A 24,949-nucleotide genomic window follows, 5' to 3' on the forward strand; every position below is an offset into this window, starting at 1 on the left:
AGACAGAAAAAAACTCCTTCAACTCCCAGCATTCCCCAGCTAGCCATGCCACCTAGGGAATGTTGGGAGTTGTGGGACTTTTTTTTTGTCTAAACATGCATAGGATTGTGCCCTAAATCTGGATCCACTTTAAATAATGGATGGGATGGATATATAATAATGCATGGAATTAAGTAATGGTTGGGAATTGTGCTTTTTTCTTTGTTTTGAAATAAATCAAAGCTCTATAGATACATGTTGAAGATTAAGGGAGCAGAATACGAGGGAAGGTTACATCAACCAAAATTATGCATGGTATGGAGAATGTGGACAGGGAGTTATTTTTCTCCTTCTCTCAAAATACTAGAACCCGAGTTATCCCATGAAACTGATTGGTGGGAGATCCAGGACAAATGAGGAAGTACTTCTTCACACAGTGCATAGTTAAATTATGGAACTCACTACCACAAGATGTAGTGATGGTCACCAATTTGGATGGCTTTAAAAGGGGGTTGGATAAATTCCTGGAGGCAAAGGCTATCAATGGCTTCTAGCCCTGATGGTTGTTTGCTATCTCCGGTATTCTAGGCAGTAAGCCTGTGTGCACCAGTTGCTGGGGAACATGGGTGGGAGGGTGCTGTTGCACCATGTCCTGCTTGTTCATCCCTGGCTGATGGCTGGTTGGCCACTGTGTGAACAGAGATCTGGACTAGATGGACCCTTGGTTTGATCCAGCATGGCTGTTCTTATGTTCTTAATATAAGAGTATAGGACAGAAAGGTAGAAAATATAAGAGAGAGGAGTAAATGAGTTAAGTGTACCTGTTCAGGTACCTTAGCTTCCACCTTCTTAAGCATACCTTACAATCTTATTTGTAATGGTCGGCTCAAGGATTAACAGGTGTGTATGTGGGGGAAGTGGCAGAGGACAGAGAATCTTACTGTATCTCTTTCCCTTGTTGTTCATGTCACTGTAGTGAAGCAAATAACAGCAGAAAATAATGAGTGCAAACAGAAGGCAGTCTTCCTTTTTCCTGCTGATTTCCCCCCTCAAAGGCCACCTTGAATAATGAATTGAGGGTGAAATGTTGCAGCATATTTGAAATGACTCCTGGGCCAGCAGTACAGTGAGATCTGTTCCATAAATTGTGTGCATTGCATGTGGAGGTGGCATCTGCAATTGCAAGTTTGAGCTCAGCCTTCACTTTGGCAGAATAAACCCTTCAGAAGTGATGAATGGGCATCTCCAGCTAGGAGCACATAAGCTACAGGTATCTCACTTACAATTGAATTGCTTTAATAAGGCAGTGGTTTCCCCCCTCATAACCATGTTAATGGTTTCATTTTCACAACTCTTATTACATTCGTCGAAGTCAGCAGTATTGCTGTTTTATACCTTTTAGCATCATAAAGTCCAGTCATACCAACAAGACGGATATGTTTACTGCTTCCCTATGAGCTAATGGAATCTCATGTAGTCAGCCGCCTCCTCTCTTTAATTCATGTGCAGTGTGATCCTATTGAATATTCTCCAGATACAGGGCCTGATGTTTTTGTCTGCCATTTTCATTGCTTGAATCCTTTTTACAGATGTTTATGTTTCTACTGTTCCAGATCCACTTGCTTAGCCCACCTCCGCCTTGCCTCATTTTAGCCTTGTGTTGATCAGTCTCCTAGATCTTTTGCTGCCTTACCTAAGTCTCCCTTGTGATGTGTGATACCTGCACCTCAAACTCTTTTTCTGCTTTCAAAGGTGGTACCAAAAGAATACTTGATGAGCAATGTAGGGTTGCCATAGAGCGCCACCTGGTGGTCATGTATTGGTGCTACTGCCACACTTTGAAACCATAAAAATGTACACTGTATAGAAGACTGGAGGTTTTCTCCATATCTACAAGAATGACAACATATATCTTTTTTAAAAAAATAGTTGAGTCATTTGTAAACTGATATTCTCTTAGAAATCTTTTTTAACTGATTCAACCTTGATTAGATAAACATTGCTGAAGTGGAGCCTGTGCCTTTATGACAGTAATAAAGCAGACACCACCCCCTTGTTCAAAGATCTGCATTTGTTGTAATTTGATGCTCCTTGATTTCTGCAAATCTTAATTTTTTAATTTGAAAGCTGGGAAAGTCTGGTGTAAGATTCTTGAATTGCTATATGGAACTTTTGATTTGCCTAATAGCTCGTAAGGTTAGAGTAAATAACTGAATTAATGTCCTGAGTATATGAGTGGAATTGCTAGGGCTCATCTACACCAAGCAGGATATTCCACTATGAAAGGGGTATATAAAAGGCAGGAGCCACATTACTGCTTTATAGCGGTATTGAAGTGCGTTGACAACTGTTGGGGCCTATTGACACATATACCATATACCAGTTTCATACCGCTTTCATAGTGGAATATCCTGCTTTGTGTAGATGAGCCCCTAGTCAAATTTTGCCTGTGAAACTATTCTTCTTTCCTGAATCATTGTTATGATCATCATAATACCTTACTTTTGACAATTTAAGGCACAATCCAATGCATGTTTAGACAGAAAAAAAGTCATACAACTCCCAGCATTCTCCAGCCAGTATTGGAGTTGTAGGACTTTTTTCTGTCTAAATATACATAGGATTGGGCCCTTAGTTGATTTGAAAAAAACAAAAAAATAGATAATATCTTTAAAAGAATAAGCATTTGCTTTTAAAATACACTTCTTTTATTTCCTACTTTATATTTTTTAAATATTCCAAGACTGACTGGATGGGGAATACAATATGCACTTTTTAGTCATGTATTAAAAAACATTGATAAAGGGCAAAATATGCAGAGATTGTTAGCTTTCTGACTAAGTGTTTGGCCATCAGATGTAGCCGAGTGTCATACAAGTTTATAAACTGAGACACCAAATTAGCACATAGTCTCTATGCATTCTTTTTGCAGTTAATGCTTACTTTTAATATTGGCCTAGTAATTTTCTGGAACATTTAAAGCACTTCACTATCTCAGTATTTTTATAGCAACCCTAAAAGATAGGCAGTATTAAATTTTCCAAAGAGTTAATCCCTTCTTTTTTCAGAGAAAGAGGCCAGAATCCAGGAACATAAGTACAATATCCCATCAAGCTCAATTAATTTCTCTTCTAGTTGTTCAATTCACCACCGGCCCTGATTGATTTTTAAACTCCACTTAGGGTATGTACAGATTTTCTGCCCTTATGGTGAGCTGGGCTTCCACCTGCTTTTGCTGAGAAAAGAACAGATGTACATTCCATTGATTTTGTCCATCGATTCGCTCTTCAGGCTTACCCCTCCTTCCAGGCTCCAAGCAGGAGCTCTGCCCTTTTCTCTCTTTAAAAATGGTCTGCATGGATGTTTACTCAATTAAATGTACATTTGCTCCCTTCCCAGGACTAGCCCAAGTCATTTTGCTGCCTGATGTAGAGCAGGAAATGGTGTTCCTCCATGTCTGTCTGTCTGTGTGCCTGTCTGTTTCTTTCTTGTCTAGACATATGAAGGCCCGGGGGGGGGGGGAAAGGAAAATTTGAAAAACAATACAAAACCCCCACGTGTTATTCCAAAGCCTTTTTGTTTGTTGGTTTTCGAAAAATTGAAAAAAATTGAAAAAATGCATTATGGAATGTTTTATTTTAGCCCTGTGGAGGACTAGAGCAGAAACACATAATTTTCTTTGTTTCTGATGTTGATGGTGTCTTCTGGGTTTTTTTTAAAAAAATGTTTTCTGCCTCCTCCTCATAAACTGGCAAAACCAAAGAGGTTCCTTACAGTTCAGGTGTTCCTTATAGTTCAGGAGGTTGTAGCTCCGTTTGTTACAAAAAAAAGTAAAAGTTTAAAAAAGTAAATTCAATTTGTAATAATTGTTTGAATACACTGTACTTTTAATGTACCAAATGTGATAATTTTATGCCAAACCAACTTGTTACATAATTACATTTTATGTTCCTAAAGTAACAAAGTGACTTTCAATCTGTAAAAAGTGCTAATATTGCATTCCCCCCTCAAAAAAATTTTTCCAAAAAATTCTGGGGGGTTTTCGAGGGGAAAAAAACGGGGGAAATGTTATTTCTCCATGGTTTCAAATTTTTTGGAAATTTGGAAATTACATCTCTGTCTGTCTGCCTGTCTCTCTCTCTCACACACTCACACTTCACTATTTCACCCTTCATTTACTCAGTCACTCCTTCTCAACTAACACTCACAGCATCACACTCACTCCACAGCCCACATCCATCCCTTCAACTATCCAACACACACAAGCACACACCATACTGGCTGGGGAATGCTGGGAGGTGTAGGAGTTTTTTTCCGTCTAAACATGCACTAGATTGCACCCTAAGATACTGTACTTGAAGGTATTGTACATTTGGAACGTGCTGTATAATGTGGTGTATTATGTGGGTGTCCCCACACTCTGACACCAAGGGGGATTCTGCTGGGAAGTGGGTCTTTAAGACCCTTCCTTCCTTCCCCGCACCCACCTTGTTTCTTCTGAGTTGCGCCCCATTTCTTCTGAAGAAGCAGGGGTGCCAGGCATGGGGGTGGGGTGGAAGTGGGTGTGGGCAACCGCTCTCACCCTTCCCCATTCCTGGCACCCTTTCTTCCACTGAAGAAACAGTGTGCTTCCCCAGCTCCCCATAGGGATCTCTCTCTCGCCTTGCTTTTGAGAGCTGGCCTTTTTGACAGCTCTCAAGAGCAGCGTGTGGAGATTGCAAGGCGGAACCAGCACCGCTATGCACGTGGGAGGACTGACAGGGTGGGTAGGGATGAGTTAGTCAATGCACAGTTGGTTAATAGCCAACTCATGATTGGTTGTTTCTCTGATTGAATAGGGAGAACCCATAAAATACCCAACTGTGAGTTGACTGTTAACGACTGTTGACTATCATGGCGTCTGAATGCAGCCAATAATAGTTTGGTAATATATTTTAAAAATCAGTTGTTGTATTAGCTGCTGAAGCAACATTTGGAACTCTGGTTCATGTCTGTATACACAGTTGCTTTGTTTTATTGCTACCATAACTTTTTTTTTTTTTAAAGGGAGAGACTGTTGGTTTGGGGATTTCAGTCGCAGCCAGTTACAGAAAAGCATTGATTGCAATTAGTGTTGCTTTACATTAGCAGGAAATTGTTGACTTTGTAATGGTTCTGCAAACAAACTTGCTTAAACCTTGAAGAGAAGGTAGATAAAGGGAGCCCCCGACTATGCGTCATTTTTCCTTGAGCTTTTGTATACCAGTTGACTATTTTCTCTTCAGGAAGATTTCATATAGTAATTTGCTTTGCTCTGATTTCTATTATGATGTGTTGCTGTAAACTTGCATCTCTTTTAATCAGAGCTCATGGACTAACTGGGAGGGGGAAGAGGGATTATTGGCTGACATCCAGCAAATACATTGCAAGTAACAACTAAATAAAAATGAGGTTCGACTTGTGCCTTGAAATAGAATGAACCATTAGATGCTACCCTTGAGGAAATTGACTGACCCAGCTGGATATTATCAACAGCAGATGAGTTCTCCTTTTTGCTTCATACTGCAAGAGTTGTGGAAATGCAGTATCCTGCTGCTGAGTTCGTTTATGTTTTTAATATTCTGGTGAAGGGCTTTACATGCATTACTATTACTTCATTCACCATTTTTTCTGAAAGCGGGATGTGCTGATTTGCTAGCATATTTAGAAAATATATGCTAACATGTTTTTAAAAAATATTCATGTGAGAGATTGATTGCATACTTCTTTTTAAGAGAAAGATTACATAGGGTAGCCCTAGCCCATTCTTAGTCTGTAGTGGGGTTCAAAGTGGCTAAGGAAGAGGATTTCTACAGGTGTCCTCAGTTCTGCTATCCAGAAGTGAAAGCTCTTCTGGGCAGAAGGACTGCCAACAGCCTCAAACATGCTTTCCTTTGCATTGCAGTTTGGATACAAAAAGAGATAGTAGCTGTCTTTCTTCTTAGTCAAACCTCCACACAAGTGATGCCTGACTGTAACTATCTAGCTTTCTGAACACATCAGAAGGCTTGGGAGAAAGGTGGTGTTTCCTCAACTCTCCATGCAAGTTGAGCCAGACCAGAGCTGTCTCAGGTAGCAGATGCTGGAAAGTGACAGCAAGGTATTGCAGGAGAGATTTGTGGGTCATGTGGTATGTCCTAGGCTGTCCTGCTGCCTTCAGGTTTGGTGTCAGATGTTGAAGAAGGGGTTAACTGCCAGCCAAGTCATCTTTTGTACATGGATTGCAAAATGTCTTGGACCAGCCCTGGCCAGATTTCTCCCTTGAGTCCTCTGTACTTGTTAGAGGGCTGAAGGAATTGGCAGGAAGGACAATAGAATATTAGCCACTGAGGCACACTGCTATTTGTGGAGTCCTGGATATCCTCCCCCATTCTTCTGTAAATGTTCCTTCCGAGAGGTGTGTGCATGTCTGCCTTTTGTAAACAAACATTTCTGAATGCCTTCTGCTCATTACAGAATTGCCACCCAACCTTTAATACCTTTTCCCTTTCAAATAAATGGGCATTTCTGAATAGTATATTCAGTGCAATGGTTTATTCTGAATGTAGGCAAAACCTTGCAAGGGAAGAAATCCTCTGTTCCAGATAAGAGCTTCTGGAGATGCTAGGGTTGTAATGAATGTCCCCCCCTTTTTATTTTTAGATTGAAAGTAATACTTGGTAAGGGAAGAAACCTTTTCTTGAAAAAGACCCTATAAAATTGTCAGGATATTCACATTTTTGGGATGCTAATTGATGCCTTTGTTTGCTCTATCTGATGCTGCTTTGGTACCTTTTCCCTTTCTTTAGTTCATCTTCTTTCTATATTTAGTCATATGGATGTTTCTAGCTAATCACATTGCAAGCACTATGACATCTCACGTTATGTGTGTGGGTAACGCAATAGGTGAATACCTTTGGCCTCTTTTGAAGCATACTCTGAAAAATTATTATGGCTTTTCAAATCTGCAAAAACGTTTGTTTGTGAAAGTTGCTTAGCCTTTCTTTATGTAGGCCTGAAACAAATTTTTAAAAAGACATTATATTGTATTGGAAGCTAGAGAAACTAGCTATATATGTTATAGGCTATAATTAGACCTGTGGATCATATCCCAATCATCAGTCCCATCCTGAACAAGCTGCACTTAATGACTTGCATGCATCATGTGGATCATTGTGACAACATAGGTGCAACTTGTCCTGCACATAAAAGCATCCTTTTCTTAAAGTGACCAGCCCCTTTCCTACCTCAGGTGTGTAGTCCATTCTGCTTGGCCTCTTCCCACATCTTGGCACTCATTTTTCTCTTGTCTGTCTTGCTCTGCTTCCCACTCGGGTCATTGTGTGAGTTATAAAAATTCCCTTTTACATAACCCTCCCATTCCTCTGCTTCTCTTTCCTTTCTCCTTGATTTCATCTTCCCCCACATCTCACTGATTTCACTGAATAATCTAGCCCCTTATCCAGCCTTTGTTTCTCTTGTTCTCTGACCCCGCAGTTCAGTCCTCCTCTGCATCTTCAAGCCATTTCTTAATCATCAATACTTTTCTCTAGCAATTAACTCTCATCCTTTCATCTAATTTTGTGTGTTTTGATTTATGTGGTAGGGGGCTACAGGCACTGCATTCTGTTTTCTAGAATTAAAGAGCTACCAGTTACTCAAGGCTCTAAAATCATGTGGTACTGTCCTAGTGCACCAGGGAGAAAAGAGTCCTGTCCCTGATGGTGCTAGCTTTTTATATGGCATCTTGCCACTCGGGTTCTTTCCCAGGGACAACTTCGTATTCTTCCCAGGTGAGTAGCGATATTGTATCATGCCATACTTGGAGTGTGTCACTGTTCTGTCTAGTAGTTAGTCTTCTAGCTAAAGGAGGAGGAAGACCACTTTAAATGTACTGAACATTTATACTTAATGCGATATGGTTTTGGTTTGGTTGTGGGATTTTTATCAAACAAATGAATCCTATTAAAGTTTATGACATCTTGATTTTTCATTAACAGTAAATCACATCACACCAAATAAAAAGGCCAAGGAAACTCTATATCACCAACCTGTATGTTTCTTTACAATAAGGAATTGGCAGAGACTCAAATGTTTTGTTGTACCCTGCACTTGACATAAAGTCTAAACATTTGATTGTCCCAGATCAGCTAAACAATAAATGTGTTGTGTCAACATTGTTGGCACTAACCCAATGTGAGCTTCAGCTTTGACAAGAGCACATTTGTTATTACATAGTCGTGTGGCACATCATCTATGTAGCAGAGACATCAGAGGATTTCTTACTGTGGTCTGTCTTTTTCCATTATGCTTGATTAAATCCTTTTTAGGCTGCATAGTACTGCAAATGCCTTTAGCCTGTAATGATTTGTACAGCTAAATTAATCCGTTGGCAAAATACTACTGTTCTAAGCTTATTCACTATCGGACCACCCAAATATGACATCTGACACAATTAATTGAAAAGTCCCAGGTAAGGTATGCTTAGCTCAGATGATTAAATGTACAATTACAGTAAAAGTCGAATTAAATGACATTAAGCTTACTACAATGGTATTGATAGAAATGACTTAGTCTAATCTAACTAATCTTGATTTTTATAGCTTGCTGTACACGCAAGTAAAATCTCTCTGGTAAACCTGTTTGCGTACATATTTTATATTAAAGTAAATGTCTTTTAAGCCAAAGCTTCTGCCTTTATTTTGCCTCCGAGAGGAACGTTTTAGATAAGATGAGTACATACAACCTCTCCAATAAAAATGGCATCATCTGAAAACACACATCTCCATGTAAATATGCAATAACATGGGCAAGGTTCCCATCTTTTTTGCTAATGTGTTGAGTTGTAGTCAACCAAAGTGGTTTCCAGGAGCACAACTCTACTTCCCTGAATGGAAGCCCATTCTGTTCAGGGAAGAAAAAGGTAGGATCCTTTACAGAACGAGTGGTCTAAGAAATTCACAATAGCAAAGTCCCAAGTCCTAACATTGTTTTCCATTTGTGTGATGAGACAATGCTATGCTTCAGGAAGATGTTATGACAAAGTACTTCTATTCATCATGTCTGGTGTACTGTGGTGGGGAAACCTTGTATATGTTAATTTGTTGATTTAATCAATTTGCCAACTGAATTAGACTTTCTTAAGTATTGCTCAGTTGAATATTGAAAAAGATACTATTGCTTACAAAACTTTGTGGGTGAAAGCAGCAGGGAATAATGCAAATGGTGGTCATGCATGTGGCATGCACAGGGCGTGGGAGCAGCTACGATGGTTGCTTCCCCCGCTGTGATTGTCTGAACCCAGTATGCGTGTGTGTGTGTGTGTGTGTGTGTGTGTGTGTATCATTCATAAAGATATTTGAAGCTGATATGTTTCCCCCTTCCTGTACCATAGAACTCGTAGGCTAAGCTTGGTTGCAATCTGTATAGAGATGATATAATGTAGTGGTTAAGAGTGAACTTGGAAGTCTCCAACTTGAACTTATTTCAACCACAATGGTGGCCTTGTCACAGGCTTCTGCATAGGTGTCATTTCCTCATTTCTAGACGTAACTATTATCACATTACTGAAAAGCGACCATAGAATTGCCTTTCAGTTGCATTATAACAAAATGTGCAAATAATTCCCTTTCATATGCACTTGCCTGCTTAGGTAGGGCTCTTACATACAGCAAGAAACACAATGCTGAACACATGTGAGCTCACCAAAGTAGCTAGATGTGTCATGCCTGATTGAAACATCATGGAGAATCATGTCCAAATTAATATGGCCATGGTAGGTGGTGTATTCAATGAAACAGGAAAAACTAATGAAGAGTCTTGTGTGACCTTAAAGACTAACAAATTTATTCGGGCGTAAGCTTTTGTGGACATGGTCCACTTCACCAGATGTATATCAGATGAAATAGACAGTGTCCACGAAAGCTTATGCCAGAATAAATTTTAGTGCCACAAGAACCTGCTGTTATTGCTGTAACAGACTTAGAATGCTAGCCTTTTAAAACATGTTCTTTACTTTTAAAGATTTGTATATTATGGAACATTCTTAACATGTTGATGTGGACCTTATAGGAATATGGATCTTTCTTGGTGGTTTTGACAATCATTTTCAGGTTTACTAAGAGCTGCACCTTGTGGGCACTACTATTGACTGGTCCTTAAGTAGGGGATGGTTTGATATTTGTAGTGTTGAGACTCTCATACACATACCTAGAAAAGAATTGACTTATTTTTCATTTATCCTGCAAAGATAGCATATTATGAATACATAATAATAATAAAAAAATCAATCTATCGCATTCTACAGTATTATTGCTGCTGATAGAAAATATAATTCTATGAAGAATGAATTGCTTTGAACAGCTCAAGTCTTCCCCACCCCTTTTTAATTTAGGACAAACCTGTAGAGGCTGGCTTTTTGTTTGATCATATAAAATCTCTTTGGTGCTGGTCTATTTCTTCTTTATTTGATGGCAACTCTGATTAAAATGTGTTTCATCTTGACATGACAGTGTTCTCAAAAACAGAAATGATAGTTCCGAAATTTCCCTCCTTGCCATTCCCATATTACTAAATCTTAATGGCCAGGATCCATCAAAGTACTTTAGGCGCACCCAAAGCATATCCAGTGGGATTTTTGACTTTCTTCATTGAACACCAGACACACATGGCATATCAGAAACTGCTTTTGAAAGTCTCCTTAGCTTCAGATTTCATAGGGGACTTACTGTTTTGAGAAATAGAAGTCTGAAAAACCCCTTGGGATATGGAACAAGTTGAGTGTGCTGTTCTTAGGATCCTGGCCAAAGTAAAGAAAACCACAAAAGTTTAATTAGATTACATTGTTTCATGCATTTTTGTATAGTGGTGCTTACTGTTATAAAATTTCATGTAACTACATTTTAAGGGAAGGTTACATCTGAAATATGCAATATTTGTTTGGTGGAACTGCCTTCCCCTTTTCCCACAGCTCAAGAATACGCAGTTGTTTGCCACTTTCATTTTCACTTGTTTAATATTGGTGCAAAATGCTTTAGTGCTGGAGGGAAACAAAATTGAATTGGATTAATAGATGATTTAATTGGACATCCTTGTGGATTCTTTGATTTTTAACCACAGTTTCATATTTAACAGAATTATTCATTAGAAGAAGAAAAGAATATTCCATATCTAAAAATTGAAGTTTTGAAGCCAATTTTTACATTGGGTAAAATCCAGTGCAAGTCCTATTTAGATTAGACCCACTGAAATGAATCGGTCTTAAGTTAGTCATCCCACTCACTTCAGTCAATCTACTCTAAGTAGGACTTACATTGGATTTTACTCAGTATATACTAAATATAAATTCTACATCTTATAACTATCTAAACATTTTGGTGGTTGAACTTATTATAAAAATAGAAGAAGTAAAGAATTAACCTGAGGCCCTTATTAATTTAGGAAGCCTTTGAATGTGTCTTACTAAACAATTAAGTAGAATTCCTTGTCCTAATGCCAGGTTGGACAACTCTGGCACTGGGAAAGAATTTCATGGACAGGCTGTGACTGGGTTCAGATGGCACAATAATCAACCGTGCGTTAAATAGTGAACAGTTGGTTATTGTGTCATCTGTTGGGACTTTTTCACACCATGGTTGGTTATTTGGCTGAAATAACAAATGCTGAGCGGAGTTGACTATTTGAACAACTGTTGGTTATCGTGTCATGTGGCGGGGACTGTTGACTATTTTGGTGCACATGGTTATTTTCAGTGGCTATGGCAAGAGCAGCCAAAACGGTGGCTGCCGCTCTAGTCTAGCCACCAGAACTTGCTTCTGAAATCTGCCTAGTAACAGACTGCGAACAGAGCCCCATTGTGCCCTAACCCTGCCCACTAAATGCTCCACAGCTGTCAGATGCCCGTGCCATTCCACACCTTGGTCTCCCCGGGCTGTTGAGTGCTGTTCTGATGGTGGGGTGTGTGATGGGGGGGGGAAGTGACTAATCATGTGCTTGCCAATATAAACCTAACCATAAATGGGGTGGGGCATTACACACTCCTTGAAACTCTCAGCCCAAGACACCCCCTTCATGTTTTCCTATGTCAGTATACTCTGTGTGCTATGTACAAAGTTTGGGCATGGTCCAGCAATTCCTCTGGAGATATTAGCTTCACTTCCTTTGCCAATCCATCCATGATCTCTCCATCCCCTCCAGCTGAGGTATGTTGGGTTCACATTGCCATCCCTGCAGCCCCCGCATTCCTCCCTGCTGTCCCTCTTCCCTGTGAGCGCCAAAGCAATGGGGATTTGGGGAAGAGGGACAGCAGGGTGGCGGCGAAGAGAAACTGGGGGAAGAAGGGGGCTTCTTTGCTGCATGAGCATCAAAGGGTGTTTGGTGGGGCTTAGGGAAGAGGGACAGCAGGGAGGACATGGGGGAAAGGAGGAGGGGGCGACAGCGGCTTCTAGCTTTGCTTCAGTTGGTGTGACCATGCCCAAAGTTGGCAGGGGGCCTGCAGGGATGCACAGCAGTGTGAACCCCCCCCGCACCTCAACTGGGGGGGGGACAGTGAGATCGCGGATGACTGGGAAAAGGAGAGGTGAGTCTCAGTGGTGTGCTTTTTGGTACCGTGCTCAGACTTGCCTGGCAGGCTGTCAGTGGTAGAGTGAGAATCCCACAGGTGGAGAGGGAAGGTTCAGGTCAGCATGGGAATAGGAAGCCCCCATTGCAAGTGCCAGATCTTGGCAGGAAACGGAGGGGGACAGGAATGCCCACAGCCAAAAATGAACCAATCATGGAGAAGTGGTGACGTTTCTGGATTGCAATAGCTTCCAGGATAGATTTTGGACAGCAATGGCTGATGGGATCCCTGAGGGGGGGAGAGGGCAGGGGATGTGTCAATCAAATGTACCATTGACTAACGGTATATTCAACTAAAGCAACTAATAGGCAACTCCATTGACTAATAATCAATCCTTTTTTTTTTTATAATAATTTTTATTCATTTTCAACACTATATAAACATAGATAAACATTTCCAAAATATAACTGAAACAAACACAATAAGAAAAAAAAATACATCAAATATCTGCTGCATACATATTGAATAATTGTTGAGTACAAATATCAAAAACTATTACATATGCTTTATCACACTACAACATCTTCATTCTTAACATAAAAGTGCACCCCCCACCTCGGGATCATTCTTGAGTCCAAAATCTAATCATTTCTTCTGCTGGTGGTTTCCCACTTCCCTTAGTAAACACGAACACTAGGAACTGTTTCCAAATTCCTTCGAACTCATTTATTTTAGTTACGCCTTTTCTCCACTTAATATTGCATGTCAGTTTATCATTAATGGCTATGTCCCATACTACTTTATACCATTCCTCAATAGAATATTCCCCTTGGATCTTCCAGTTCCTAGCTATCATCAATCGTGCTGCAACCAACAAACTCGATATCAGCTCTATAGTTCCTTTTCCACACTTTATATCTTCAAATAGTGACAGCAATGCTATTTTTGGTGTTTGTTCTATTTTCATTCCCACTATTTCTTCAATTTCTGAGAACACCATCTTCCATAATCTTTGTACATATTTGCATTGCCACCACATATGTAAATACGTTCCTTTTTCCCCACATCCTCTCCAACAATTTGCTGAATGTTGATCACTTATCTTATTCAATCTAACCGGGGTTAGGTACCACCTCCATAAAATTTTAAAATAATTCTCCTTTATTCTTACTGATAAACTTCTCAACACTCTTTGTTTCCATAGTCCCTCCCAGCTCTGTCGCCCTATTTGTATCTTCAAATCTGATTCCCAAATCATTTTCTCTGTATTCTCTCTAAACTCCTTCTCTAACAATATTTTATATATTTCACTCATTAATCCTTTTGAAACTATACTACCTCCTTTTCCTTTCTCCTTACTTACTACTAATTCTTCAAACCTCGTCATCTTTCTGCACATTCTATTATCTTTAATCCACTTTTTATTCCATTGTTCTAATTGACCATATTCTAGCCAAGATAGCTTCTTCTCCTTTAACAAATTTTCCATATCCTCTCTTGTTTTAATATCTCTTACCCAATCCTTTAATTTTATTTTATTTTTCTCTTTTAATATTTTACATAATCTGCCCTTTAGATCCTCTGGGAAATTCTTTAACATTATTATCGGTGCTAAGGGAGAGTTGCTCGGAAGCAGCTTCCCTTTAAATTTACTCCAAATTTCCCATTGAGTCCTCAAGAGTGGATTATCTATACTTCCAACCCACTTTCTTCCTCCATCTTTAAAAAAAACATTCTCCAAATTCATCTCTACCTTACTTATGATTTTTTCTTCCATCCAATATAAATCTCCTACTCCCATAATTGCTTCTACAACATGTCTTAATCTATTTGCTACGTAGTATAATTTTATGTTTGGGAGACCCATTCCCCCCTTTTTTTGGCTTAGGTACCAATTATTTTTATTCACTCTTGCTCTCTTTTCTCCATTACAATATTTATTAATAATATTTTGCCAACTTTTTATCTCGGTTTCTGATATTTTTATAGGTAGCATCCTAAATACAAAATTAATTTTAGCTAATATCTTCATTTTTATCAAAGCTATTCTCCCAAACCAAGATAAATTTAATCTTTTATATTTCTCCAATTTCTCTAGTACCTCCTTCTTTAACCTCGTTAAATTTTCCCTTTCTAAATTCTCTAAATTTTTTGTAATTTTAATTCCCAAATATTTAATCTCGTTCTTAACTTTCAATTCCATTCCCTTAAATTCCCAATCCTTTTCTTCCTTCTTAGTATAGTTAAACAACATCATCTCTGATTTAGACCAATTTATTTTTAACCCTGTAATTTCCTCAAAATAATCAATCCTAATCCACACAATGATTGGTTAAAATCATGTTGTGTGGGGAGTACCCCCTCGATAGTCTACAGTGGAGTTGACTATTAACCCACTGTTTACTATTGTGTTGTCTGATGGGGGCTGAACAGGAACACATTTAGCTTGTTTTCAAGTTAACTTAGTCATTTTTCAGCTTCTCTTTGCCACTGAAATTCAGTGACAAACTGCCACTTTTTGTTGTTGCCACCACTAGATGTCAGTGGTGGGGCAGCAAGGGCTGCACTAAAGGGCATGTGGGCATGTAGCCCCCGAGCCAGGTCTTGCCCACCCCTTCCCTAATAAATGATTACAAGTAAAACTTCAGGAGTGTGTTTTAGGCTGCAATCCCATACCTGCTTGCCTACAAGTAACTCAGTGGTGCTTACCTCTGAGTAGACATACACAGGATTGGGTTGCTGATGTCTGATATTTGAGTTTAATAGGATCTTAATGACTTGCCGTTTTTGTTTCTTTTTAGGGAGAGTTAACATGCAGCCTTTGACCATGTGCCTTGGCAATTCAATAGGTCACATTGTCTGTGGAGGAGCAAGGACAGAATCCATTAGTGCTGTCAATTTTTCCCCTATAGGACATAATAGTAAATTGATCAGTCACTTACTGGAGTGTCCTCTGGGAAAGGTGACATTATACAACTGATTGCCATGGTTTTCTGTACACACTAGTACAGCATTTGTCATGTTAGTAACTAATCCAGTTTATGTTGAGACGTCAAACTTCATTTAATGACTGTGCAAACAAGTTTCTGAAATCTGGTTAAATATAACCAGTTTGATTCTTATTTTGAGGTGTGTCCTTTTGTGTAGCGATTCACATTCAAGGTCATTAATGTCCATTTATATAGATTTATATGTCAAAAGTCCATTTCATTTATTGTATGCCTTACAGATTTTTGCTTTGGCATTTTTTTGATTAATGTGCGGAATCCAGATGAAGTTAACTTGTCTCATTGATTCCAGTAGGATCTAAGTGCAATTAACTTTGGGCCCGTTCAGAAGACACCTTAAACCATGGCTTTAACTATGGTGATTAAGCCAGGAAGCCAGCCTGTGTTCAGAAGACACCTTAAACCATGGCTTTAACCATGGTGAATAAGGCTTTTTACACCATGGTTAAAACTGTGGTTTAAAGTGTCTTCTGAACACAGCTCAGCTTTCTGTCTTAATCACCATAGTTAAAGCCATGGTTTAAGGTGTCTTCTGAACGGGGCCTTAGTCTGGATCCAAGCCTTCGTGTGTTAAAAGGAGCTCCCTATTCTTGGTGTTGCTGCCAAACAAAACAAAAGGAAATCTTTCATAGCTCTGTTGATAAGAAATAGTGAAAATTCTAAGCACCCCTCTCTTTTGAGCTGTCTTATCTCCAAGTTGGGATGTTGGTGCCAATCATGGCATAAGTTGTTTCTCTTCTGTCTCCGCTGCACCCTTAATTATTTTAACACAATTTTGCTGACACAGTAATCTGTACCGGCAAAGAAATAGGGGTTTTCAGTCATGAGAGGGGGTAGGGAAACTTGTTCAACCTGAGGTTTGAATTCAATTTTGGTGAAACTGTTGTGGGTGGGGGCACACTCCAGTGGTGGGCAGGGCCAAAGGCAAATGGAAGTGCGGCCAAAAGTACAAAAATAAATGAATAGCAGCATATTTTAGATTAGAGCTCTTAATGTCAGTAACTATGCCTAAGGAGAGACATTTCAGCCTCTAAGAATGGGGGGGGGGGGACTGCATAACAACCTGGAAACCATCAAATGATTGTCAGTTGGTGAGAAGGAAGATAGGGCCATAGGGCCAGGAGAAGGAGGCATAACCAGATTGGGGGTCTGAGGTTCCTGACCTCTGGTATATGGGGAGATGCCATAGGGAGCAGTACCTTGCAGTATTTTGTCTCGAAACGTAATTGTCCTAGTAATTTCTTATCGGGTGTAATTCTTAAAAAGGCAAATAACAGCACAATCCTAGGCATGTCTACTCAGAGATTCAGTAGGGCTTACTCCCAGGATTGCAGCTCCAATTTTTGATCTTCATTTTAGCTTTTAACAAATTACATACGTTGTTCAAAGTTTTGTTACTAAATGCCGAATGGGTTTTGTGATATGTTTTTTAGTAATTACAATTTTTACAACTAGTTAACTTGAGACCTTTTCAGACATTGACCCATGACTACTCATGGGTTGTTTAAACTATGAGCTGGTCATGAATATGTGGAAGCAAGTGAGCACGCTGACTCCCAGTTGCTTGCCCGCTTCTGCTTTGCAAAACAACACCAGAACGCCACATTCCTGGGTTATTTGTTGTGACATTTGATCCTGGAACTCAGCTGCTATTGAGGGAGTAACAGTCCAGTGTTTTAACTCATGGTTGATGCCAGTATTGTGCCATCTTTACTGGCTCCCAGTTTGTTTCTGGGACCAATTCAAAGTGCTGGTGTTAACCTAAAAACTTTTTACAGCTTGGGCCCAAAATATCTAAAGGACCACCTCTTCCCATATGTTCCTGCCCATGCTCTGATATTATCATTTGAGGCTCTGCTCAAAGTGCCCCCACAAATTGAGATTGATTGGATGGCTACTCATGGGCATGCCTTTTCTTTGGTGGCCTTTAAATTGTGGAATGCCCTCGCTAGAGAGGTCCACTTGGCACCTGCTTTGTTGACTTTTTGGCATCAAAGACCTTTTTATTCTCCAAGTTGTTTTCTGCTGATTCTTGCTTTATTTGAGTATGTGTACTGCTGCATTTTGAAATAATCTTCTCTGTATTTAGCTTTATCTCTTTGAAATGCAAATTTTTTGTTGCTTTTAAAATAACACGTTTGAATGGGTGTATTGCTGGCTTTCATCACTAGTTTTTTGTGGGGGTTTTTTGCTTCAGCTATAGGACAACTCATAAAATGAATTTATTACTATTAATAATAAAATGGTTTGTTGTTTTCTACGTTGTGCATTTTAAGAGCACTAGGTGGGATACAAAGTGATGTGGTTGGCTCTCATCTGGTGCCCATAAAATGTATGCCAGTAGAAAATGATGTCTTAACTACTTTAATTTTATAAAAAAAACATCTTCACCTGTGGTCTGGTTCAGAGCCTCCAGAACAGCACTCATGAGGTGCAGGGGACTACTGCTGAAATGAACTATCTCCCCCTTTCCCATGCTTTCCAGAACAGGGAAGTTGTTAAATATGAAGTGGATCTCCTCTCTTATGTCTTACTGGGCTCATTTGCACATCACAATATGCCACCCTGAAAATAAGCCACAGTGGGTTTGTTGTTTGCTCACTAACCAAAGTTACTCTGAATGGATGATCAGGTGTTCTGTGGCTTGTTCCCCTTTAGTCTCCTCCTCATTCCACCTTGTTTCCTCCTTAGTCCTACTGCACAGTAGTTACTGTGAAGTTGTGCAAATTTCCCAAGAAGTCCCCCCCCAAAAGTAAATAATGTGCAAATCTTCCCAAAGATGGGAAAAAATAATGTTAAATTTGTGGAAATCTCCCCAAAGCTGCAAAAAAAGGGAGGATGGAGGTGGCGCCAGCAAGATCGCAAGGAGCAAGTGGGTTTTTTTTGCTGTTCTTGTTAGGTGACTCTGAAGTCCTTCCCAACAAAACATGAAGAAACCACTCTGCCAGGTTCATACTCAGTTACAAGCCACTCTGAAAACAAGCCACTCTGAACAAGCCAACAACAAGCTATGGGTTTTCAGGGTGGCTTGTGCATGATTCATAGAATCATAGAATAGTACAGTTGGAAGGGGCCTATATGGCCATCGAGTCCAACCCCCTGCTCAGTGCAGGAATCCACCTTAAAGCATACCTGACAAACCACATTGAGGAAACTGCATTGGGTTTGGACATCATGACCAGCTATCCTGAAACAAAGGTGACAACCCACCATGAGTTGTCATGTCATGTGATCCAGGTCACTGTGTTTTGGTAAAAAGTAACATTGGAAATGGCCCTCCATTGTTGGTAAGTCAAATTCTGTGAAAGTAAACTCTTAGGTATGTGTGTAAAGACATGTTTGCAGTCCATGCTCATTTGATTCTAAAGTCTTTCTAGTACAGTTGCAAGCTTCTTCTGATAACCCAGACATGATGGGGAGTATGCTAAGGCACTTGGAATGTTACATTTTTAATTTTAAAAAAATAATGTCCTACATAGTTGGAAAGAGGTTTGTAACATGTGATGGCTGAAGTCTTTTCCTGTTCTCAGTGCTGAACGAGATGCACTTTCTGATGCCAGCTCATGTGTGCTTTGGGAGGGGGAGACCCAACAACCGGAGCAGCAGCAGCATCTCTCCAGTTGCAAGCGATTTGTACTTAAGCTCACTGATCCAGTATCATGTGACTAGAAATGTAGGCAGCAGATTCATGCTGAATTGACATCATGCTTTTCAAATTCACTGGAAATTAAAAAGGAGGTGGGGTAGAGAAGAGAGGGAAGTTTCTCTTGATTCTTCCTGGTACTACTAATTCCTAGCTCTAGCTTGTTTGCTATTAAAGGGAGCTAGCAGTAGCAGCAGCAACAACTGAAAACGGCAGTGCTGTTACGTAGTTCAGGACACTCAATGAGGTCGAGCTGGATGATAAGCAAGCCTGCCATAGAACCATCATCGCCTGTAAGTTCTGAAGCTACTCCTGCTAAGTTCTTCCTCCCTCTCCCTCTCTTCCACCCTTACAAATTAAGCTCTGTACTCTGCAGAATAAGGGTTTAATATTTTACTGCTACAATCAAATTAGATTGTGTACTGTTTTCATTTGTATGTGCTATTAAAAATTATTTTAAGTAAGGCCAACCAAGCCATGTGCAAGAATAGGTTTTCTTGCATGTTATATGATGGGGTGGGATAGAGGGAAATTGTGGTTCAGAGCCACTACAAAGCTGTGGCTATTGTTGCAGCTCTATAAGTACTCTACTGGTGGGACAATAAGGCTAGATAGATCAGTATCTATTTGGAGTTCAAGGATATTAATATTACATTTAGAAGATACCTGTTTATTACAGTCAGAGTTTGTAGAATTGAATTTTACTTTATGTAAACACAGCTTGCTTACATAACGATGCCTAATGGTGTAGAATGTAGATGAAAGAGCCATCCATGTTTTTGGCTACTATGAGTCTCTTAAACTTTGATAAATAACGTTTTAAATATAAAAAAATGATTCAGTTTTTTGGGAAATAGAAGAAACAGTAAACATATTTTGTTTCTTCTTTTGTTCCCCTCTCTTCCTACCAGACACAGAGTTACTCTTCTACAGTTAGTTCTATAATTACATATTATTTATTGGTTCATTTCATAAGAGTAGTTATTACCATGGCTTTTATCATATAAATTAATGAGTGAAACAAATTTCCCCCTGGTATTTAGTTTATACCCAAGCAGTAATGTAGTCTCAAGAAATGTAAGTGGTCAAGTTTGTAATATTCTCAGGGACAAGCCCAGCCTCCTGCCCCAACCAAAAACTGACAACCCAAATAATTCATGATTTGAATTCTTTTGCATGATGGTTCCGCCAACTGGATATGAACTTAAATTGATCAAAATACATGCAATTATTTTTAGGTAAGAAAGTAAGGGGTTGTTTTGGTTGCTCTTTAGTGAGGAAAGTTATGATTGCCCATTCTTTTTAAAGAATATGTACAGGATTTAGTATCTGAAACACTAGCCCATATGTCTGAAAAATGAACAGCTGTGCAGTGTTGTCATTATTTTTTAATACAAAAAGGCAAAATAGTGCGCTGCAACCATATTCTTGGCAGAGATATATTTTAAAGTAGAGCATGAATAATTTATTTGCAGTTGTACAGCAAGAATGCTTTTAATATTTTAGGTAGCTGATTCTATATTTGTCATTCCCCTTCCAGTGACATGATTATTTTGTTGACTGATTTATCTTATTTTACGTGTGTGTGTGTGTGTGTGCGTGCGTGCATGCGTGTATGCAGGTTGTTGTTTTTATAAGGAATGCTCAGATTCATTCTGAGGACTGTTTTTATGGCTTGCTCAAATGCTCACCATGATGGAAATCATTGTTTATAAATTACCAATGATGATTTTTCTAGCGTGTTAGCAACATTGAGTGAATTTTAGAAATAATCTTCCTAGTGTTTTTAGAGAGTTCTGTAATTAAGCTTATATGAATTTATGCCATATTGTTCCTTGTGCGTCCAGATGGTGATACTAATTATGTTTTCTTTTCTTTTTTTGGTTGGTTAGCTTTCAGCTCGTGAATTGATCCTGGTTGAGGATGAGGTGACAGATACTGAAGATAATGCAGAGGATGATTTAGGAGTCATGGAAGATCAGCGTAGCATAATTCTTCATCTCATCTCACAACTCAAACTTGGAATGGACCTAACCAGGGTAGGTGACTCTACTCTCAACCCAAACTAATAATGTTTTGTTTAAAAGCCACTTGCTGTAAAATTGTTTTTTTTTTTTTTAATGTCTTTAGTGCCAGCCTTGTCACAAAATCTGCTATGGCAATGCTCGCTGCTGCTTTTCTCAAGTTTTGCCTTGTTTATGAAGGCAAAACTTGAGAAAAGTTTCCATCATATTCAGGCATAAAGTGCTTAGTGTACAAAACTGGGAAACCACGAAATCATCAGTGGATGGGGAAAGGTGGTTTGGCTGTCTAGAGGACACTGGAGGGCCGGATTGGGACCTCAACCCCTAATGTAAGAAATATGATCTGTTTTGCTAAGCAGGCAGGTTCAAACTCATGGCTAGCATGAACGTTGCCACTGTTCCTTACAACTTCTGAAATCAAGAACTGGCTTTCTGATATCTCCAACCGGCTCTTGAGAATGTAAGACATGATTCAAGTAAAGAACCATGAACTATCCTCACTATTGCCAGCAGTGCAGTTCTCTGCTCCTTGTCATTGCCAGTATCCAGTTCTAAGATAGAGGAGAATAAATTAGGAACTATAAATTGCAGTGTTAACATTTCACTCTCTTAAAAATGCAGAGTTGTGTGACGTGAATATGGGAAACTTGGGCCAAGTAGGGTGTTTTTTAAAAACTCTTAATCTTGCATCCTTTGACAGTTCTCCGGTTAATATTCCAGAAAATCATGAACATGTTTAATAAACAGCTGCAACCACTCTACATGGATCTTTATATTTCCTTCTAGACCTTTAGGCATTTGAGGACACTTAGGCCATTTCTACACCTAAGGATTATCCCAGGAAAATGGAGGGATTGTCCCTGCCTGCTCACGGGATCCCCTGTGTGTCATTTGCATGCACAGGGATGATCCTGGGACGATCCTGGAAAAAAAGACAGGTGTAGAAATGGCCTTAGTTTCTCCTGTAATAAGCAAAGATCTGGCTACCAGTCATATAAAGCACAATAGAACATTTAAGCATGTAGGCAAGGCGCAGAAGGTTCAAATTTATAGGCAAGTTAATGCAGTTTATAAAAATAGTTCTTGTTATGATATTGCATCATCTAGTGTTGGATATAGACTTAGTAAACTGATTTAAATCCATGGGAATGACATTTGTCATGATTAAATTCCTTTTGATGTCAGTGGGTCTACTCTAAGTATGACAGAGTCTGGATCCAACCCTAATATACAAAGTTTTTAAAAAGATATTGCTCTGCTCTGGGATAGGGTACATATTTACTTGAGATTCAGAAGTTATTTTCAAAGCCCCATCCAGGCCTTAGAAGGCAATTCAGCCTTCATGTTTTCTCAAGTGCAGGCTGGCCGAGAACAAAAATGTGAAATAGGAGTTAATCCCAGGTTGTCCAAAAGGAATTGGAATCTCCTGGAAAATGTGAAATATCTCTCTGAAATAGAGAAAACTCTTCAGGATTAGTCCATCCATCCACTTGTGAGACAAACCAATCTAGGTGTTGCATCATATCTGGCAAGAGACAGAGCTTGTGAAAAGCCAGTTAAAGAGAGAGTTTATTTGAAGATGAGGCTTTCATCTCTCAGGCGCATCATTGTTTGATTGACTGAAGAACTCTTTGAAGTTGTAAAACAGTGGGATTTTGGGGTTGTTGAATTTTTTTTGCTGCTTCTAAACTTCCTCCATACTTGGTGCACTGTGACTACTTCTCTATTTGGATCAGTTGCAAACCATTCAGAAGCACACTTTTCATCAGACTTTGAAGAAAAGTCACAAGCAGTAAGATTCTTACCTTCCTTTTGAGTAGTCAGCAAATGCCAGAAGGACTTGCCCAGGGCAGTCTTTCACTTCATGTTCAGTGGCCCCATGGATTTCCTACTTCAGAGGAAAGGGGTGAGATGCTGGTGACCAGACTTAATTTGACTATCATGTCCAACCAAAATTTGTTTACCACTCAGGCCTAAATTATTTTCTTTACATAATACGGTAATTCTCTTTTCCTTGGAATTCACTCTAAGTAGCCTGGTTATATTTTAAATTCTTCTTGCCAAACATTTGCAAGTGATTGTACTGTTGGGAAAACGTTGAGCATGTCTGTAGGTGTATAATGAATACAGAAAAATGAGCTTCGTATTTCATGTGTGAGATATAGTAGGAGTGCTGCAAAAGGCTCTCATTATATCTTATGTCTGTGTCATTTTTCTGACCATAGGAAGGTCAGGAAACCATTGATTTTGATCAATGTAGTAACCTAATACACCGGCGTTAAGAGTGCTTTCCTGAATAATGCATGAAAAGAAAATGGCTTCTAGGCCTGACCTCATAGAGTGAAATATAAAGGACAGTTTATAACAGTGACATTGGTAAAATGAATTAAATGTATTGGCAGTGATAGAATGGAATACCATAAAGAAATTATTTGCCTGTTTGAGGACATTTTGGGGAATGTTTCGAGCAAAACAGATTATCTGGTGAAGGTACTGGAATATGGCTTTTAGGTTTAATATTTCCTTATAAATTAGCCCCCAAAATAAGTGAAGTAGCTTTAGGAATATTTTCCTTGGTAACAATGTACACCTGTCATTCTGGTGTTTTTAGAGGATCTGAAAGTAAATTTCATGTTCTTTACACATAAATATTCTGGTTCATTTGGATTCATTTTGTCTTGACTAATCTGCCTTGATGCAATTGGAAATGCAAGATAGGGAACCCAGGATCAGCCAGCCTCACCCTTACATCCATTCCTTGTGTGTTGTAGAGCCTACTGCTGAGTGTTCTAGGTCTTGAAGCCATTGTGTGTGTGTGTGTTTAGTTAGTACACGATTGATTTCTAGTGCTCTACACTTTATAAGCATGTTTGTAACAGATTGCTCACTGACCCTGTAATTCAATGGAAAATTTGGATACAAAGGAAGAATCAATCACCAGTCCCATAGGACAAGGGTAGGCAACTCCAGGACCCAGTTTCCAGTCCTCAGACTCCTCTGGGGGCCACATGCCTGCCATCACATTGACCGCAATGGCAAAAAACTATCGGTGACTCAAAAGGGCCAAATTTAGTTTGAAGGCAAGCTAAATTCAGCACTTTTGAGAGTCTAGTGGTTTGCTGCCAAATTTTGGCAGCCAAATGCTGATTTTTGTGTTGCTGAATTGCTGAATTCAGCAGCGCAGTGGTGGGGCTGCACTCAAGGCCATCCATGTGTTTGTTTGTGTGTGTGTGTGTGTGTGTGTGTGTGTGTGAGATGGAGCTTGCAGCACCTAGGCCATGTATTGCACAACCCTTCCATAGGGCGTGGGCTTTAGTGAGACCTGATCTTGCGTTACAGCTTTCTTCCAAAAAGAATCTGTGGGACTTATAGTTTATGATGTTGCTGAAAATGTTCTTTTCTCCCTCCCTCCCGTCTTTTTGCTGACCTGCCTGTGGTATGTGTATCTGAGATCACTTGCTCTCTTTGTGAGCAAGTGAATAATGGCAGGGGTCTGTTTCAGAACAATTTTTTTAAAAAATAAGAGTAGCATGATGCCCTAGAGACTGGGGCCGGATCTACACTACTGCTTTAAAGTGCTTTATAACAGTTATAAAGCGCTTTAACTGCTTTAAAGCGCTATAAAACTGTTATAAAGTGCTTTGAAGCAATAGTGTAGATCCGGCCTTGTATGTAGACTGAGACCTTAATGGACATCTGTTTATATTGCATGGAGCTGAGATTATCTGGAAAGCAGGAG

At 39.4% G+C, this 24,949-nt stretch overlaps 1 protein-coding gene across 2 annotated transcripts in view; it reads left to right on the forward strand.

Annotated features, from left to right (window-relative positions):
* The window catches only part of OSBPL10 (oxysterol binding protein like 10), an 86,183-nt gene that overhangs the window by 42,398 nt on the left and 18,836 nt on the right, over positions 1–24,949 (forward strand). For both annotated transcript variants that reach the window (XM_063124975.1, XM_063124986.1), the window contains one exon: positions 21,079–21,225. In XM_063124975.1, the coding sequence (XP_062981045.1) occupies positions 21,079–21,225 (147 nt within the window). The remainder of the gene's footprint in view (positions 1–21,078; positions 21,226–24,949) is intronic.

Source organism: Elgaria multicarinata, chromosome 1 (genome assembly GCF_023053635.1).
Source record: "Elgaria multicarinata webbii isolate HBS135686 ecotype San Diego chromosome 1, rElgMul1.1.pri, whole genome shotgun sequence".
Lineage (NCBI taxonomy): Eukaryota > Metazoa > Chordata > Lepidosauria > Squamata > Anguidae > Elgaria > Elgaria multicarinata.